Source organism: Vigna umbellata, chromosome 1 (assembly GCF_029865625.1).
Source record: "Vigna umbellata cultivar VRB3 chromosome 1, Vumbellata_1.0, whole genome shotgun sequence".
NCBI classification, from domain to species: domain Eukaryota; kingdom Viridiplantae; phylum Streptophyta; class Magnoliopsida; order Fabales; family Fabaceae; genus Vigna; species Vigna umbellata.
In genome coordinates this window covers 98,905,493-98,926,158 of record NC_142165.1, presented here as the reverse complement: position 1 = coordinate 98,926,158, position 20,666 = coordinate 98,905,493, and the positions used below count along the sequence as shown (strand labels likewise).

General features: G+C 31.9%; 2 protein-coding genes across 2 annotated transcripts; both read left to right on the top strand.

Annotated features, from left to right (window-relative positions):
• The first annotated feature begins 209 nt into the window (after window positions 1-209).
• Window positions 210-9,621, top strand: DGK1 (diacylglycerol kinase1). Its single transcript, XM_047292196.2, has 8 exons — window positions 210-439; window positions 749-2,276; window positions 2,580-2,949; window positions 3,604-3,680; window positions 5,254-5,373; window positions 8,122-8,286; window positions 8,659-8,796; window positions 9,184-9,621. Exons 2-8 carry the CDS (start codon window positions 1,113-1,115, stop codon window positions 9,331-9,333), a joined length of 2,184 nt encoding a protein of 727 aa, XP_047148152.1. The 5' UTR covers window positions 210-439; window positions 749-1,112; the 3' UTR covers window positions 9,334-9,621.
• A 5,535-nt stretch (window positions 9,622-15,156) lies between these two features.
• On the top strand, window positions 15,157-17,153 carry LOC124820544 (UDP-glucose 6-dehydrogenase 1-like). The gene is made up of 2 exons (XM_047292289.2): window positions 15,157-15,313; window positions 15,585-17,153. Exon 2 carries the CDS (start codon window positions 15,591-15,593, stop codon window positions 17,001-17,003), a length of 1,413 nt encoding a protein of 470 aa, XP_047148245.1. The 5' UTR covers window positions 15,157-15,313; window positions 15,585-15,590; the 3' UTR covers window positions 17,004-17,153.
• The last annotated feature ends 3,513 nt before the right edge of the window (window positions 17,154-20,666 follow it).

Here is a 20,666-nt window from a genome sequence, read left to right as displayed (position 1 = left end):
ACCATAATTTATCTGACTATTAAGTGTATGATAAAGAGGATTGTCTAGTGTCGAGGAATACACGTGGCTCAGTAAAACAGAACGTATCCGATTCCATTGGAGATTCTTCCATGTCACATCTAGAGCACAGAATCTTCCCCAAACAAACAAGTTACAAAATAATTATAATAAATTAATTTCACTCTAATAAGTTATATGAAGCGCCCCAAAAGCAAAAGAGAGAATCAGATTTAATTTTCAAGGAGTTTTTCATTTCTATAAATATTTTATTTTCTTCTCTATTAAGAAAAAGGAACGCTCTGTTTGGGAGTTGCTTGCATAGATTATATCTTTCTCCATTTTTAATAACCTCATCTCCGAGTATAACTTTCCTCCTCTATCAACTAGGGTTTGATCCAACCATCAGGTTTACCTCGATTTCTCAGACGCATTCGCAAGTGTAAGCTACTTTGTGATCAATTGTTAATGATCGCCTTTTTAAATTTTTAATTGATGCTATAGCTGATTGGATGAGTCTTTTGTCTGTTTGGTTTCTGAGAATTGAGGTTCGCGCATTCGATGCTCTATAAACTGTGTTTTTTTAAATGTAGCATGTTAGTTTTAAATGTCATATGGATACATACTTCTTTATTTTATTTTATTATAGTTATGATATATGATGAAGATCAAAGACACATGGTTGCCAGAATATGTTGGAAAATTGTTTTTCTCCCCCTTTTTTAATTTTCATGATTTTTTTTTTATGTAGGTATTCTGTATGCTTGTCGTTCATACCCTTACTCGGGCTTGGAAGTTTGGAGTTAACAAGCAGAGATTGGCAGAAGATGCTTTTGAGAAAAAATAGGGATGAAGAATCGCTATCTTGTTTATGCTTCTTGAGAGAAGGAGGATGAGTGTTTATGTATTACAGAGAGTGGAATTTCCTATGTATGAATTTTGTTCGAAGAATGAGACTTATATGGTGTGATTTCTGTATGTTGTTTACACACACCGATGTTTATGATCTTAATTAGGAATTTGTCGTAGTTAACTTGGATTGTCACAACCAAGCAAATTATAGTATTATAAAACTAACATACAGTTGCATCTTTTAGAAATTATTTATTCTAGGAATGGATGATGATAGAGATTTTGAGTTGTTCTTTTACAGTTGGAATGCAAAGAATCCAACTGATCGGCTTTTCTTTGTATCTTGTTTTGTTGCTGCTCTTGTTGGAATATTGACCATAGCCTACACGGCCTTTCAATGGAGGAGAAACATCAACCTAAGTTGGATGAAAGCCATAGCTAGGTCTAAGAAAAACCCAAAGGCGAGGCACAAAATTCCTGTTGCCCCTCATGCATGGGAGTTAGAATCCGTGTCTCGTGCAAAGAATTTAAACTGCTGTGTATGTTTTAAGTCCATGTCACCATCTCAAACTCTTGGGCCTAAAGTAGCTTCTGAAGGCTTCATCCACCGTTGCTGTATTTGTGGTGCTGTGGCTCATCTAAGCTGTTCCTCTAGTGCCCACAAGGACTGCAAGTGTGTTTCAATGATTGGATATGAGCATGTCACACACCAATGGGCTGTTCGTTGGACAGATGTAGCTGACCAACCTGACGAAACTGCTCTCTGTAGTTACTGTGAAGAGCCATGTGGTGGGACGTTCCTCAGTGGTTCTCCTGTATGGTCGTGCTTGTGGTGCCAACGTTTAGTACATGTTGATTGTCATAGTACAATGTCTAATGAAACGGGTGATATTTGTGATTTGGGCCAATTTAGAAGATTGATACTATCACCACTGCATGTAAAGGAATTAAACAGGCACATGCCAGGTGGATTTTTGAGCTCAATTACTCATGGGGCAAATGAGATAGCATCTTCTGTTCGGGCAAGTATTAGGAACCAGAGCAAAAGATACAAGCATGAAAATGAACCATCATTTGAATCAGGGAATACTGAGAGCATTGGTGAAATGTCCACAGAAAGTACAGGTAATTCTCATCAAATACAGAATGGTCATCATGAAGTGGATGAAAAAAGTAGCTCAAATAAGGAGGTACGACATCAAGATAGCGAAGTAGATAATAAGGTGGATAGAAAACCCAGTCTTGGACGCAGTTCATCAATCAATCAGAGGGATGAATCCCACACTTTGGGAGTGAAGCAGAAATATGATTTGGTTGATTTGCCTCCAGATGCAAGACCGTTGTTAGTTTTTATAAACAAGAAGAGTGGTGCCCAACGAGGAGACTCACTCAGGACACGTCTGAACATTCTTTTAAATCCAGTTCAGGTTTGTTACTCTGCTGCTTTTTACAAAATGTGGTTATCTTTGAGTATAGACCATTGGTTCAAAATTTGTTCCCTGCATTGTTTGCACCCTTTTCAAGTGTTTTTGCTTTGGGCCAGCTGAGTTAACCAAGCTGCTACTATTCATCAAACACTCAAGTCTTCATAAAAAATGACCAAACACTACAAGATTACTCTTCTATTGGTATACATGAAAGACTGCGAAATTCCAAATATAGTTCTCTTGCTTGTTGGAGATATACTCTTTGACAACATGATTTCGAAGCCTTTTGTTTGTTTTGATTAGGTGTTTGAATTGAGCTCAACACAGGGGCCAGAAATGGGACTGTATTTGTTCAGAAAGGTGTCTCACTTCAGAGTTCTTGTATGTGGGGGAGATGGTACTGTTGGTTGGGTTCTGAATGCGATAGACAAGCAAAATTTTGTTTCCCCTCCTCCAGTTGCTATTCTTCCTGCTGGTACAGGAAATGATCTTGCTAGAGTTTTGTCCTGGGGAGGTGGCATGGGTCCAGTGGAGAAGCAAGGGGGCCTTAGTACATTTTTGCATCAAATAGAACATGCTGCTGTTACTGTTCTTGACCGGTGGAAGGTAACAATTAGTAATCCACAAGGAAAGCAGCAGCTGCAACCCACAAAGTTTATGAACAATTATCTTGGTATGTGAACTCACATTTCTCATGGTTACTGTTAATTACATTAAAATTTGTTGATTGTAGGTTTAAAGCATCTGGAAAATCAGCTTGTTAATCTTTGATAGGCAGAGCTAGTTTCTTCATGGTAGGGATTGGATGTTGGGTGGGTAATAGATGTAGAGAAAAATGTCTTTAGGATTCTGGAGTTTGATTTAATAATCTGGTAATCTTGTTTGACTTTGAATCTGCTAGAAGCAAATCAATGGGTTGACTGTCTTGATTTTGTACAGTCAAGTTTGATTCTACTCACATTGTGTTGTGTAGTTGAAATGAGGTTTAACATATGTGAATTTGGGTATTCAATTCTGGTGCAAATTTGTCCTCGCTAATGGATTTACTTGAATTATAATAAGTTGGTATTCTTCTTCTGCTTTTTTCTAACATTAATTGTATACCACTTTCATTTTGTTAGATTACATCATTTGCTTATTGATAAGCTATGATAGCAAGTGTATGGATTAGCTTATTTTAAGAAAATAATTGTTATTTGTTCTGCAATTTCTCGAGAGTTTTGAGAAAATAAAGGAGAACTGTTTTTGTTAATGTATGCTTTCCCAAGCACGCACATCTCTGTCCATCATTTTGACTAGTTCTGAATCTAACGAATATTGGTTTTAGGTATTGGTTGTGATGCAAAGGTTGCTTTGGACATTCATAATCTGCGTGAAGAGAATCCAGAAAAATTTTATAACCAGGTATTTGGTGTCTAATTGAAACTGAAATTTGAATTGATTGACTAGTTTTAGTTGTGTATTAATAGGAGGCTAGTTGTGTGGTATAAAATTCGTATTCTTATTGTTTTTCTTGAATGATTGTTCCGTATAAGATTGCTTTCTTTCAGTTAGTTGGAGTTTAGTTACATTAGATTAGTTTTGGCTTAATTTTAAAACCTGCTATTGGATTGAGAAGTTCTGTTCTGTTGTGCTGCTGCGGGGAAGTAAGAAATATATATGCTGTTAAATATGGAAAAGGAAGCGTATATTGATGATATCGTTTTTGAGTATTACTATCTTAGTTATTATTTATCGCTAATATTTTAGCTTATACATTGCATATGATAAATGTTTATTTTTATGTAGTAATTGAAATTTATAGTGAAAAAAAATATTTATATATAGTGAATAATTTAAGTAGTGATCTATTTTTTAACTATTCACAATTTTTAAAAATATTATTAAAATTCATTTTGGAGATAGAAAAGAGAGTGGACTGAAGCACATGAGTTATTAAAAAGATAAAATATAGAGATAAAATTAAAAAGCGGGTGGTTTGTGGCAATTTTTTTAGCTGGTTATTGGGGTTAATGTATGAAATAAACATTCAAAAGAAAGGACAAAAAGTTAGCAAAGTTGTGTACTATTATGTATAATAAAAGAGTAGATTATTCCCTTCAATAACTTTGAAGAAAGTTATTGACGCATTAGTTTGGTACTCTGATTAAAATCAGCATAATTATTGTGGTTGTATGACATGTGACTCTTGTTTATCTCTTTGTGACTTGGATATTAAATTTGAGCGAAAATTAAACATGGTTCTTTTAGCTTGATCCGATCATGGTCCAATCATGCTTTGGAAAAAAACCCACTAAAATCCTAAAAAGCTGCCCTTGGTCTTGTGCTTCATAGTTCACAACTCGCATAAAGTCCGTTAGCCTGTTTTATTACCTCTACTCTATTGGGAAACTCTTACAAACTTTACCCAGTTGCCACACTAGGTTTTATCTATTGACATTTTGTTGAGCTGCAAGTAGTATTTGTTATTAATTATCTACCATTCTGAGGCCCAATATAGAGAATTAATATCCTTTCTTTTGTCTTTTAATAATAATAATAATTAAATATAGGTAATATCTCATTTAGGTAGGTTTTGTAATTGATCTTGTTAAGAATTTGTTTGAGTGTATGTGTTTGTTATAAATTTATGGTATTCCTCAATCATTATCAATGAAAAATCAGAATTATTAATTTTAACTTTAGTTGTAGAATATTTAGTAGTGATATAATAGTTATCCTTCTCATTATTATCAGTGTTTTTTTATTTGTTTGACAACCTTTCTATGTGATGAAATGGCCTTTCCTTTCATGTTGGTTGTATTCTCACGAAGAATTATGTGAAATAGTTATCAGCTGACTTTTATCATTTGAAATCTTACAGTAGAAGTTTATATTAGTATTATCCACTGCATTATTTCAGTTATCTTAATATGCTTACATTGATCTTATGCATTGGAAGTTCTAGATTAAATGCTGAAATTACTCTAACGTGCAGTTTATGAATAAAGTTCTATATGCAAGAGAGGGCGCAAAAAGCATTATGGATAAGACATTTGCGGATTTACCTTGGCAGATTCGTGTTGATGTGGATGGAGTTGAAATTGAGGTCCCTGAGGTGAGTTTGTTAGGTATAAATAAACTTTATTGGGATCATATTACTCTTTTTAGTTAAATTGCTTAGACTATAGATTTCTTTTTTGGTTTGATTATTCTGTACATCCTTGATATATTTGCAAGTTTTTAAATAGGTATCTAAACTAAAGAAGTAGGTTCTTGGGATTACTTTTTGGCAGTTCGAAATCGCCAAAAAAAATGACGATTTGTGGTGGCTAGAGAAATCTTAAGAACTCTATTAAAAAATTTACATGATCAAGGACCAAACGAATATAAGTGGATGTTGATTCACCCTTTGAAGAAGCTCTTGAAGATAAGAACATAAACTAAAATCATCAAACACTCAAGACACTTAAAATCTCCACAACTCTAATTTTCATTTATCTAAGTTTGTAGGATACAATGTAGGAACTTTCTATTCAAAGGAAAAGATGTATTAGAGAAACTTCCTTGTTTCATGTAATAATGAGTTACTTAGGGGCTTGAACCAACTCTATATGATTGTAGTTGGAGTCAGTTATGACACTTAATCTCCTTGTCTAGAACATACTTGAAGTTCTAGAATATCTAGAATCTTCCAACATATTTCAAAACAAAGCTCTCGTTTTTGCGAGATTTTAAAATAAAGCATCATCTATTTTGTGACTATAAAATGAGTCATTTTTAAAACCTATCAATCAATATAAAGATGGAATCATGGTCCTTGCTTGATATTGGGAGACCAAACACAAAATCCAATGAAATGTCAAACCAAGGAATGTATGGAATAAGAAGAGGTGTGCATAAACTGTGAGGCATTAATTTAGACTTTGCCATTTTACATATGATTTATTTTTCACAAAACGTTTGAACATCTCACTTCAAATGTTGCCAAAAGAAATGTTTAGTTAATATTTCTAAGTTTTTTAAACTCTGAAGTGTCCTTTTAGACCTCACTCGTGTGTCTCTTTGATAAATAACTTCCTTAGGGGTCCTACTAGTACAAAAAAGTTTTTTGTCTCTAAAAGGAAGCCTTTGTATTATATACAATTTTTCAAAAAAGCAAGCAAGGTGCATCTTCTTCTACATTAGCCTTTTTTTGCTTGTATTTAATCACATAAGGGAATTTTTCTATAAATTATACCCACTTGGCATGCCTCTTGTTAAGCTTTTCTTCGTCTTCCAATTCCAAATGTTTAAGGGATTTACAATTACTATGAATCACTATGAAGATTGTCATATGTCGAATACTTGATGTGGCCTTTTAATTTTTCCTTTAAGTGGGGCTATAAGGTGCCCCTCGTGAAGTAACACTATCATTATCCCCTTTCTCGAAGCATCACAATTTATTTCAAAAGATTTAGCAATTGAAAGTGCAAGAATTGGTGTGGTGAAAAAAAAAATATTCCTTTAATTTTTGAGAGGCAGTTTCTTGATTTTCACTCCATTGGAAAACAACACTTTTCTTAATACATCGTGAAGCTATGGTCTAGCATTTAAAACATTTTATGCTACTTTATTTTTGTTGGGCTTTAGAGATGATGGTGTGTGAAGGTTTGATGGTTTAGAAGGTGTTTGAGAATGTTTTTAAGAGGAAGAATACTTGGAAAATACTTCATTTCTTGATTTTTCTTTATCTTTCCGTGGAGTGTGGTTGAAACTTTGTTTCCTGTCAGAACTTCTTTATGAGTTGTTGATCTACTCTGGTAGCTTGATGTACATGTTCCTTCAAAGTTCTATGTACTTGAAGTTCTACTATATCTTATATATCACAATTCAAGTTATTTAGGAACCTTGCCATGGTAGACTTCATGCCTTCTTCCATCTCCCACTTTATGAGTAACACTTCCATTTCCTTGTAGTATTCTTCCACCCTAGTACCTTAACCTTTGAAGATGAAGTATATTATATTTGTATGGTACAAACCTTTCTCTTAAGCAGGTTTTTATGGGCAAGGGATCTTTGAAATTATTGTTTCCCAAACATTAAACCACTTTGTTTTTATTTTCTTTTTCTTCAAATTTTGTTGTAAATTTACCACACTTTAATTCCTCATGATCAGTACTGAAATTTTTTGTGAATCTACACTTAAGCTCAAACTTAAATGAAATTTTCAATGTAAGAATTGACTACACTTGAATCTAATGTTTATAAGTTCCAAATAAGTTACAACGAAAGCCGACTTTGGAAAACTTTCAAAAGAACCTTGTCATGGAAGCAACTTCTCCAAAGATGAGAGAATGATTACTCTATTCCTACACAAGATTGTCCAAGCACTTGAACAAGAGAACCAAAGAAAAATGGCAGACTAAAAACAAGAAAGGTAGGCTCAAACTAGATTAACCAAGCTGTCAAACATACCCATAAAGAATGCACATGTTTCACCGAGTTGCATAAGAAATGGGTGCAAAACTTGATTAATGGATTTTCTTGTAAAACAAGACAAAGAACATGTATAGGAACACTGGTACAAGTTTCTGCCTTAAGAAAATTGAAAGAAAACATGCATCAAAATTATGACATTTCTAGTAACTAAATCAACTACCTTTTTTAATTGGTGTAAATCAGTTAAAATAAGGTCGGATGTAGTAATATCTTTTCTGTTGTCGGCATGGGGGGTTAAGTTTGGGGACAGGAGGTCAAAGTAATTTACTCAATTTTTAATAGAACTTCCCTTTTTAGTTTCTTTTACACAGCAACCTATCCCCACCGAAAATAAGAGCAAAGCCCCTTTGCTGAATCATAAAAATATTGGTTTCTATTGGTTCAGGATGCAGAAGGCGTGCTTGTTGCAAATATTGGGAGTTACATGGGAGGTGTAGATTTGTGGCAAAATGAGGACGACAATTATGATAATTTTGATCAACAATCTATGCATGATAAGGTACTTGAAGTTGTAAGCATATCGGGAACATGGCACCTGGGAAAGCTTCAGGTAAAATGCATTCTTGATTCCATACTAGTGATACATGACTTTAGTATGTACACGATGCTATAGCGAAAGGATCTACTACTTGAGATTTGACATTAATTTAAAGAATATGCGGCTGACCCTTTTTTCTTCTTGAATTAAATAAAAACCACAAACGGAATTAATAAAATAACTGAAGCATGAAATTGCTTTCTTGCGTGGAGGTGGAACTGCTTCTCATTTGTATTAAGTGTGTGGATGTTACCTTTGCTTTATTTCAGTATCATTTTAGCTCTCTTTGATAATTCGTTTGAATCGCATTTGTCTAAAACTAGGGAGTTATTTGGCCTATGAAATTATGAAAGCTCAAATTCCTGAGAATGACTTTGTCAACAGGTAGGGCTTTCTCGAGCTCGAAGACTTGCACAAGGACAGTCAATTAAGATACAATTGTTTGCCATGTTTCCTGTTCAAATTGATGGAGAACCTTGGTTTCAGGAACCTTGCACAATTGCCATAAGCCATCATGGCCAGGTTATCATTCTAGAACTCCTGCGCTGTACATAACAGGCAGCTTCAACTCTTTCTTGATCTGCAGTTTGGTATATCCTTGTACTGTTTGTATAATAACAATTTCAGCATGTTTTGCAAACCTGTACGAACTTGCAATAATCTGCCTACCCGGTTTTAGTAATTTATGGTAAGAAAATTACCAATATCACTGAAATTAACAAATTCTCCATATCCTGTAAAACGATCGATACTGCTAAGAAAAACGAATACGACAACATATATTTTTGTCTCATTTAAAGTAGAAGTTTCTGATTTTATTTATCCTTTTATATTATTGATTTATGACTGTTCCATTGATGAAATGCGTCAACATCTGTTGGCTTATTCTACTTTATTGTGGTTGTTCAGGCTTTTATGTTGAAGAGGGTAGCTGAGGAACCTCTTGGCCCTGCATCTGCAATAATTGCAGAAGTACTTGAGAATGCTGAAACACACAATGTAATTAATGCTTCACAAAAGAGAGCTCTTCTTCATGAAATGGCGCTGAGGCTGTCCTAGAAATATCTCTCCACCCTGTGAAAGTGATTAGAGATTTTTGTATTTCTTTTGAAATATATTTTACTCACCATGTGTATTACTACTACCCCTTTCTGAATCTTTTGTCTAAACTTCCTGCTACTTCTGAAGCAGTCTTGTGTATTATGAATCTTTACACGATAGAAAGAATGGAATCAGCTATACGCAGTTATATGTAACCAATTACCATGCCCCCATACAGCAAGAAGCTTACGTGTGCTATGTTCACTATTTTATCTATTACATACATTGTTTGAGGATGTTGTCTTAGATTTCACTCCAGAATATATATAGTAAATGGTTATGACTTAGAAGGAATGTTTTACACACGGTTGCACTTTATTTTAATTGTTTATCAGACCGTAATTGAAAAACTTAGCTCAACTGAGTTGCTAGTGTTACCTTTGCATAACCAAAGCGAGAGGCTCTTGTCAAAATGCTTTTGAGGGTCGGTTTATCCCTTCGTCACTTTCGTCCTTCTTTCCGAGTAGACCTTTAACTTTCAACCACAGACGTGTTACGAAACCTTTATCTCTTGTTCCTCGTGTGCACACTCGCTTGTCTGGTACTTTTGGACTGGAAATTCTTCTCGGTGTTTTTGTGTTTTGTTTGTAGATACGCTTCAGGTGGCGTCGATAAAAGGGGGAATTTATGTGGAAGACGTATGATGGAGATGAGGCGTTAGAGCCCTGAATGGCCTTGCTGAGTTTGTGTGCCATCTCTTGGTATGTTGGTGAAGATGCTTTAGAGGTTTGAATGGCCTTGTTGAGTTGCAAAGTCATATGTTTGAACTCAAACGAGTCGTACAGGTCACTGCCATTGTACTCGATGTTGAGTCTCCTTGTAGGAGTAGTCACTGCTTCCTCTTTCTCTAGATTTTCCATGCAAGAGGAACAAGGGCTTAAGTAAATTTACTCCGCCACCTACCTCAACTGCAATATTCACACCTAATTGCATTTCATTTTTTCACTGTATTCTTTCATTAAAAACTCAAAATGTTTACTGTTCAAGAAAGTGGAAGCTAGTTGCCTTGCCTTGAAAGTAACGTACTCAAAGTACGTTACTAACAAGAGGTGATTGCATTGCTTTCTACGTTTCTCTCATGCCCTTGATTTATGTCGAAGCAACTAGGTTTATGAAAGTTCAGTGACTTCTCCAATGTAACCAGTGACAACAGTTAGAAAGCTCGGAGACATATCAAGCATTTTTTGCAGGTGACATGAACATGGCTATGCACATCTCATTGAGGCATGTTTGTTCTTAGCGGTGGGCAAAAAATCCACTTTTCTCGATGTGATCTGCTCCAATCCAATCCATTTTATTAAAAGTCCATCCCATTTAAAATCCATTTTATTCTGTCTCGATTTTAATCTTATCTACATTTTAAAATTTTTTTATTGGATATTTATCTTTTGAATCTAGATTTACAAATATGGAAAATTCAAATATTCAATCCAAATTTTCAATTTAAATTTTTAGTTGGGTTGGATTGAAGGTTAAGATAGATTAGCCTAGAACAAAATTTGAGAATGGTTGGCTTAGGTTGAATATCGAAATGAATTTGTTTGAATGTAAGATTAAACTAAGTTAGTTTAGGTCGAAAGTCGAGATGAGTCATCTGAGATGCATGCAAAGTTAAACTAGGTCGGCTCAGGTTGAAAGTTGAGATAGATAAGGTCGGACTGAAGGTCGTCTCAGTCAGGTTTAGACAGAAGGTTGAAAAGATTCGTTCTTGTTCAAAGGTTGAAATGGTCAACTCAAGCAAAAGGTTAAGTTGAGTCAGCTTAAGTCGAAAGTCGAAACAAGTAAAACTAGGGATCTAGATTGATGATTGAGCATGGCCAACTTAGGTTAAAAGTCAAGACAAGTTAATTCGGATTGAAAGTTGAGATTGTCCGACTCTCGGGCCAAAGGTCGAGACAGACTAGCTTAGGTCGAAGGTCAACCAAGTTAGTTTAGATTAAAATTTGACCGAATTTCGTCGAGACAATCCTGATTGAATTTTGGTTAAGTCTGCCTTAGTCGAAATTTGGTTGAATTGGACGAGGTGGGAACATCCAAAATTTGGCAAATTTCACTAATTCAGTCCTAACTGAAATTGAAATTTGGCTAAACTTGAAATTTGACCGAGTTATTCCAAGTCGAAATTCATCTGAGTCATCATAATCAAAATTTGGCTAACTTAGCTCATGTTAAAATTTAACTGAATTGAGAAGAGTTAAAACGATCAAAATTTGACTAAATTCAACCAAATTTATGATTTTAGATTTAAAATTTAATCTTTGGTCTCGATTTAAAACTTGACCAAAATATTTGAATTTTAAAATAATTCAAACTACTTTTGTTGTAAAAATATATTTAGATCTAAAATCTAGTTATTTGGATCTTTAAAAATCCAATCCATGTCCATTCTATTTAGAGAAATTCAGCGGATTCCACTGACCTAATGCTGTTGTTTTGAAAGAAAAAACGAAAAAGAAAATAAAAATGAGAAAGAACACGAAATAGCTACTTAGAATTATTTTTTTCCATCTGTATCGTTTGCTTGTGAAATGAAATCATAGTTATAAATGAATATCTTAGATTTGTGATTATTCATTAGTGGACTTTGTATTGCTGTTGAGGAAAGGAGTAAGAATATTAATTACTGTCTTAATGATCAGCACATAGAAGAATTCCTGTCACATAGCACAAATCTTGACGGTCTTATGAAAATTGCTCAAATGCTTATTATTTAACTGGGCTTAAGGCCTAATTTGATGGGGCTTTTACTTCTTGCATACCCCAATTTCTTTGCGGACCCTCAACTTTTGAAAATAACCATTTTACCCTCTCAAAAACTGACTTTCCGAGTACATAATATATATTTTGAAAACTTTTTGGAATAGACCTTTTGAAATTTTCGGAACAAGATTTGTACAAAAATATCTAAACATAAATTCTAAAATCAGTTTTCCGGAACGTGTGAAATATATTTTGAAAAAAAGATTTCTTGAACAAAATTTTCAAAAGAAAATTTCTAGAATATATATAGATAGAAATAAGTTGTGAATAAGATTGAATTAAATTTTAAAATTATATTTTTATATATGTAAATTTTAAATTAATTTGTTTTTCTTTAACATTTTAAAAAGTAATTACTATTTTTTATTGTAAAATAATTTTTAGAATGTTAAAAACAAGCATATATTATTGTTTATTAAACATTTTAAATAGATATTGGTTAACACACTTAAGAAGTTCAAAATTCATTATTTTTAATAATTTTAAAATGTTTAACAACAAAGTTGTATTTTAATTATTAAAGTTGTGTAACTAAGTGTTAGCGTTGTAGGAAGGGGTTTGGAGTTTAATTTACGTCAATTCATTGAACATCAATTTTGACACTGTGCGCTCCCTGTAGCAAGATCAATACAGATTTTCTATGATAATTAGGAGTTGGATGGTTAAACTGATTTAGATAAATGCATTTATGTTGAATTGTGAATGATTTATATTATGGGATGTGAATATACTTGAATCATGTGTGATGTGTATTGTGAGGTAAGGTCTCAAGGAAAGATTTTATGAATTGGTGAATGATTAGTGTATGCTTGATAGAAAGAAATTTTGAAAGAAGGTATTTTGATATACCACCATTCAACAAATACAGAGATGAATGGGAAGGGGAGAAGTATGGTTGGAGGTCTTTACCTAGAATTTGATTTTAAGTGTAAAAGATTAATTTCGTAAGTAGTAAGGTGATAACCCACATTTATATCTCTACAATATATCAAAATAAATTGAATGTAGAGTTTATTGTTATATGCCTCATGAAAAGTAAAATTTGATGTGATATGGTATTATATGATTTACTTAAATGATTAATATTATAAGTTCTTTTAAAATAATAGTTTCCTTTTTCTTTTGGCGATTACCTAATTGTATAAATAAAAGGAGAATTAAGTGTCAACACTCCTTTGTTGGGACAAAAGATGCACTTGAGTAATCTATGTTTCGCTGTTATTTTGTTTACTTTATATATAGAACATAAATGTTTGTTTTTTCTTTGTTTTTTTAAAGACCTTATATACATAAAATATTTGTATGACTATTACTTAAGATATGTATTTATATTTTGTATTTAGTTTACTTATAATATTAGAATTTATAATATTTTGTTTAGTAATTTATATTATTAAATGGATTTTACGTATTCTGTTATATATATATATATATATATATATATATATATATATATATATATATATATTTTCTTTTTTTTTTCTAATAAAAAAATTAATTAAAATCATTCAATCAGTAAGTAAGTAGTGTATTCAACTTTTTCAGCATTTAAATATTTTTTACTTTTTATAGAAATACTAACCTTTTTTGTATTTTATTTATTAATCTATTTTTATGTCTCTCTAAATTCTCATATATTTGTTAATTTCATGTTACAATCATTTTACTTTATTATTATTATTTGCTCAAGTTTCCAACGGGTTTTCTACTTTTTATTCTTTGGACCACATACCACTCATTACATGATAATATAAATGAACTTAATAAGACAAAATCATCGATCATTCAATAATGAAGTTTGTAATGTGACGTTAATTTCAGTCCCAGACGGATCGATCAGGTTATATATAATACAGTTTAAATAGGTTGAAATAGATTATCGAATATTTTTTATCCTCACAATGTCATTTTAATGCCGTTTATAACAATTAATGAATTTTACATAAAAAGGAATTTAATTGAACTCTTTCAAAATAAAAAACCTAATTAACATAATATACATAAATAGAAATTTTCAAATGATTAAACCTAAAAAATATTTCAAGTACATATTTGTATACACATATTATCAAATACCAAGAATTAAATAATAGTTTTTTTTCAAAATATCTAGATAAATTGTAAAATTAAAAAGAATGATCTATTTTTAGGTTAAATTCTCTCAGATACTACATCTACAAACTTATGGTATACTTAATTTATTATTAAGTTGTTGTTTAAATCATTGATCAATTCTATTAATCATTCTATTTATAGAACATATTTCTTTATTAAAAATTGTTATACTTTTTCTTTGCACTCTTAACAGTGCTATCATATAGTCTTGCAATTCTAACTACTAAAAATATATTTAAATATAATAGCTATTTTATATTTTTGTGTTAAACATATTTATGTGGTTAAAATAATCTATTTTTATTTTGAATATTTGATAAAAAAAAACGGAACTGAGTATTTAATAAATTATACAATTTGGGTTTAGATTCTTTAAAAGTATATTTGCGTTGTCTTATTGATATGTTATTTTCATTCTGTCTCAATTTATTTTTTATGATTTTTTTATTATATAATGAAATATATTGTTAGAACAGGTAATTTAATAAGATAAGAGAGTTAAACACTTTAAATGGTGTGACATGTGTTACTGCTGATACCTGGAATTGGGCATATGGCCATCAATTATTGGAATTTGGCATTGTGGAAAATAGCATGAATAAGCCAATTTGGATTTGATCTCTTGTTTTCTCCCACCTAACACTAATTCCATTTTTTACAGAAATTGTTTTTAACTTTAGGTAAAAATACTACTAATAAGTTTGTTTGATGAATTTGTGAATATAGAATCAATAGGTCAAAACGTGAAATAATGAATTCAGTTTATCCATAGTTAAATATAATAATTTTTTAATGTAAAATGTAGGACATAAGTAATTATAAAAATTTAATAGCGTTATGTATCTGATTTGTTTGTGAATTTTCAAACAATTGTTTAGCGGCAGATAAATAGACTGCGTAAGTCAAGTTTCAAAATCTTTTTTAAAGACATTGTCCTCATGCTTTTTCCAAATCTATTGTCTTCTGACAATATTTCTCATCTTATCATCTGTACACAAACACTCTTCTCTCGTATGATCCTTTTGCTGTGAAGTTTAAACTTTGAACACAGATATAATACAAGGTACTTTGAACTCTTGTTACTTTATTCATTCTGCTCATCGATAACATATATGTGTCAGAATTGATTGGTTCTAAGGTTTTGAGTAGAGTGATGTGAATTCTTTATACGATTGTGTTTAGATTTTATTGGTGTTTTTATCTCTCCGGATTCCAGTAGATATTTCTCAGTAATAAAATAAGGATACAGTTAATAATGGTTGTGGTTGGTTTTGAAAGTAATCTTAAATTTATGATCTGAAACTGGTGTGCTTGAAATGTGTTGAACTTGATAGGTTGTAATGGTGAAGATATGTGGAATTGGAGCTGGGTACGTGGGGGGTCCTACAATGGCTGTGATTGCCCTGAAGTGTCCGTCAATTGAAGTGGCTGTGGTTGACATATCTGAGTCTCGCATATCAGCCTGGAATAGCAAGAAACTCCCTTTTTATGAGCCTGGCCTAGAAGAAGTGGTGAATCAGTGTAGAGGAAAGAATCTCCTCTTCAGCACCGATGTGGAAAAGCACGTTTACGAAGCAGACGTAATCTTTGTTTCAGTTAACACCCCCACAAAAATCAAAGGAATTGGAGCCGGTAAGGCTGCAGACTTAACTTATTGGGAAAGTGCGGCCAGGATGATAGCTGATGTTTCCAACTCTGATAAGATTGTTGTCGAGAAATCCACTGTCCCAGTGAGAACAGCTGAGGCAATTGGGAAAATTCTAAGTCAAAACAGTAAAAGCAAGGGTATCAAGTACGAAATTCTGTCAAATCCCGAGTTTCTCTCTGAGGGAACGGCTATTCAAGACCTTCTGAACCCTGACCGGGTTCTTATTGGAGGGAACCAAGACCCTCAAGGTTTAGATGCAATCCAAAAGTTGAAGGACATATACGCTTATTGGGTGCCTCAGGACAGAATCGTAACAACAAACTTGTGGTCGGCAGAACTGTCCAAGTTAGCTGACAATGCCTTCTTAGCTCAAAGGATTTCATCTATCAATGCTATGTCTGCTTTATGTGAAGCCACCGGGGCCGAAGTCTCACAAGTTTCTCTTGCTCTCGGCAAAAACACCAAAATTGGGCCAAAGTTCCTCAATGCCAGTGTTGGTTTTGGTGGTTCTTGCTTTCAAAAGGACATACTCAACTTGGTGTATATATGTGAGAGCAATGGCCTCACCGAAGTGGGAAATTACTGGAAAGAAGTGATCAAGGTGAATGAGTACCAAAAGAGTAGGTTTGTGCACAGGGTTGTGAGTTCAATGTTCAACACAATTTCTGGTAAGAAGATTGCAATTCTGGGATTTGCCTTCAAGAAGGACACGAGTGACACAAGGAAAAGTCCTGCAATTGATGTTTGCAAAGGTCTTTTGGGAGATAACGCGTGTTTGAGCATCTATGATCCACGCGTTAATGAGAATCAGATTGAAAAGGACCTTTGTATGAATGGTGTTGAATGGGAGCACCCAATGGTTAATGTTGTTGGAGATGCTTATGAGGCAACTAGAGATGCTCACGGACTGTGCATTCTTACAGAGTGGGATGAGTTCAAGACAATTGACTATCAAAGAGTGTACCAGAACATGGAGAAACCAGCTTTTGTGTTTGATGGTAGAAACATCTTGGATGTTCACAAGTTAAGGGAAATTGGATTCATTGTTTACTCAATTGGGAAGCCTTTAGACCCATGGCTCATGAACATCAACGTCATGAATTGAGCAAGACCATGTTGTCTTTGCTCTCATTTCACCATTTCATGCTTTTTTTTTCCTTATATGTAAGATATGAAATTTGTCTGTCTTCTTCGGTGTTGCAGAATAATTTGTATACATAACTAAGAATATGAAGGGGATTTGGTTTCTACTTTATTAACTATTTTTATTATCTTATAACCAGATTGAATGTTTATACTTTTAAGAAATATAATATAGAAATACACTAACACTGCCATTAAATTATAATCTATTTTTTTTTATTTTATAATAATTATACTGATATCGATTAACAATGTTAAAATGTTTACTTTTAGAAATTATAATATCTGTCCATTAAACTATATTTTTTTTATGAGAATAACACTTTGTAAATACATTCACATGGTCACTGAATTACAAACTAAATTGATAATTTTATAATAGTTGTATTGAAACAGTTAGTAATCTTAAAAAATTTACTTTCACAATGTAAGACCGGCTCTCCTTTTCATTCTGAGACTTTTTCTGGTTATTGTTCTTGTTTCTTATTTCTTCTTAATTAGATCGCACTGATGAAATTATAATTAAGTAAAAATCAGGTCTAATCAATAAACTTTTTAATTAAATAATAAATAAATTTGTAAGTTCAAAACTGATATGACAAGCATTTATGCTTTCAAAGAAATTAAAAAGTATTAAATTTGAATTATTTTCAATTCAAATTCCTTTTCTCAAGAATTGTTTTGAATAAAATTAGTGGTTGTTTTGGAGCATTGATACTGCTAAATAATTAGTGTGATGCTTGAAGTGTGAGGCAAGGTTATTGTTTGGCGCAGAAGAAGCAAAACAAGTGGGATCCAATAATCACTTTTTTACATATGCAGAATCTGATTTTCCTCACCATGCTACCTATAACGTCATGTGTGAACACAAGCCCCCAAACAAAACAAAAGTTAAGAATCGATGATTGTCTGTTTGAAAATCAGAGACTATGCTTCTGGACTCAGTAACCGATTCAACTTTTTACCTCAACTTTCTTTTTGCACTCCCCGGATAATCTGCCTTCAAAATTTTACATAACATTAACTAATAGAAAAATGGTTTAATAGCCAATTTAGTCCCCACTTTGATTGAAAAATCTCAATTTAGTCCCTCGTTATAAAAGTGTTTTACATTAGTCCTAACTTTTAAAATAGTGGGTCAGATTCGTCCCTTTCGTTAAATATAAGTTAACGAAATTAATCGATGATGATGTGACACAGCTTAAAGCTGATGTGTTAGATTGGTCCCTCGTTAGCTTTAAGTTGTGTCACATCATCATCCATTAATTTTGTTAACTTATATTTAACAGAAAGGACCAATCTGACCCACTATTTTAAAAGTTAGGACTAATTCAAAACACTTTTATAACGAGGGACTAAATTGAGATTTTTCAACCAAAGTGAGGACTAAATTGGCTATTAAACCTAGAAAAATCTACTAGGTAAAAACCCAAGATATTGATTAAGTAAAAACTATTTTTCAATTTTATAAAAAATGTTTCACTGATAGAATAAACGCAAATAGAAAAACCATCCATTTCAAAAAACACACACTCATTTATACTTTTCCCCTTTCGTCGATATATTTATTAAAAAAATCCAAGTGATGCATTGATTCCCTTGTAGTTTACTTCTTCCATGATATTTACCCCTTGTAATATCATTTCATTTACTTCAAATTCTAAAAATTTTCAAATGTTTTTGATGGAGAACACTTTAATCGACATTGACTAAAAACACCTTCATCAATATTTATTGAGAAACAGCCTAACCTATATCAAAGATATATAGGTTACTGGGATTATCCAATTCTTATACAAAATTGTTCTTATCAATGATAACAAAAATTAAGCCCAACATAAATTATAAAATTCTTACTTTTAAAAAGAAAAAAACTATGTGTGAATTAAGAGATCTGACTTTGATTAATTTAAAGGTAGAAAATATATTTCTTTTTAAGTGGTAATTTACTTTTCATTTGTCTAATAAAAGAACATTACTATTTCTGATTTTAATTGGAACAATTAATTATTACTTAATTGATTATCATGAGTGATAATGCTAATTGGTAATTGATTATCTAAAGAAACATTGTTATTTCTGATTTTAATTTAAATAATCAATTATTTCAAATGATAATCGATTATTTCACTATATTTTTTAAATAATATTTTATTTTTAAGCTTTCTCTTATTCTAATCTTACACAATCCTTTGTGTCTCATTGATCTATCACTTGCTAACTCTTTACTTCATATGATTCTTGTTGTGAATAATTTTTTCCTATGCTTTAACACTTTGATACGAGAACTTTTATTGTAATAAACACTTTGAATATTTAAATTATTAAAATGTAATGTTTTTTCTATTGATATCTAAATAATCTCTTTAGAGGAAGTGTGTAAAAAAGTTCTGTTGTCATCACTTTTATTGGATTTTTTTTTTGCCATGATTTAAGTGTTATGATTGCATAATAACACGGCTTTCTAGAATTGTATATCTTTTCACAGGTTTTTCTTTAAAAACCAAAACATAAAAAGTTAGATACTATTACATTTTTCGTGGGACACTAAGTATAATGAATTATAAACCAATTCATGTAAAAAAAAAATTAAAAGATCATTTTTAATTTAAAATCTTAAAAATAAATTTACAATTATTTTCTTATATGTTATTTATTTGTCTTATTTAACGTTAGTCTCGAAAGTTTAAACTTGTAGCTCGCACTTGAATCACATGTTACACACCTATTTTTTTCACTCTGGGAAAGAATTTCAATACTCTTATTCGGATCTGTTAACTTGATCTTCTATTTTCACCATCTTTTTTCTTTTTTATTTACGGGTTAAGTTCATTTGGTTTGTCCTGCTATTTTTGTGGAAACAAGGCTATTCAGTACTTTGTATTTCCTTATCTTCATTTTTGTCTTACCTTTAATGAATGCTGCTGCTATGTTTTTTGTTTCTTTTGCTTTGGCCAAGGATTTGGACAAAATTTACGCGTAATATATATTCAATCAAAGTTACTAAAGTTATGTTTAATAAAAAAAAATTATATATCAGTATATATTAAGAAAATAAAATTTGAAGACGCTTCCAGCAGCGAGAAAAACAAAAAAAACACGCTTTAAGACGCAGTAAGTTGATGAGAACTTTTCTGGAGAAGAAGAATGCATGTGATGTAACGTGTTTTGCGGTCTATGAAATATCACACTTCTTACTTTTCACTGCTGCTCATGCTTTCAAATAAATCTATATATTCACTAACTCTCCCAATTTCTGACTTTTTTTATATGTAGATGTCACAAAACAATAAAATAACACTTTCAATCAAATAAAATTTCTCTCCACTTGTAACAAATTGTAAAAAATATCAACAAGGTAAATGGTCAATCAAGTAATTAAAAGGACATTAATATTAACATCAAATTAAAGTTAGAGTGAAAGTTGAAGATACATTGTACTAAACCCTAAAGTATGACAAATGAATTGATTTTTTTTCCTGAATGTTAAAATTAGAAAGACGACATTTTAGTTGCAAGGAAATAATATGTTAATTAAGTTATTATTAAGATAGGGAAAAGTACAGAAAAAAAGGGTTGTTTTTTAAATATATAATACCAATTAGTTATGATTAAAACAATAAAT

What these genes read in the sequence shown, in the direction of transcription:
- DGK1 (XM_047292196.2), top strand. Translation starts at nt 1,113, where the DNA reads ATGGATGATGATAGAGATTTTGAGTTGTTCTTTTACAGTTGGAATGCA. An exon ending in TTCTTTTAAATCCAGTTCAG is followed by an intron (nt 2,277 to 2,579) that starts GTTTGTTACTCT and finishes TGTTTTGATTAG; the next exon opens with GTGTTTGAATTGAGCTCAAC. An exon ending in TTGAAATTGAGGTCCCTGAG is followed by an intron (nt 5,374 to 8,121) that starts GTGAGTTTGTTA and finishes CTATTGGTTCAG; the next exon opens with GATGCAGAAGGCGTGCTTGT.
- LOC124820544 (XM_047292289.2), top strand. Translation starts at nt 15,591, where the DNA reads ATGGTGAAGATATGTGGAATTGGAGCTGGGTACGTGGGGGGTCCTACA.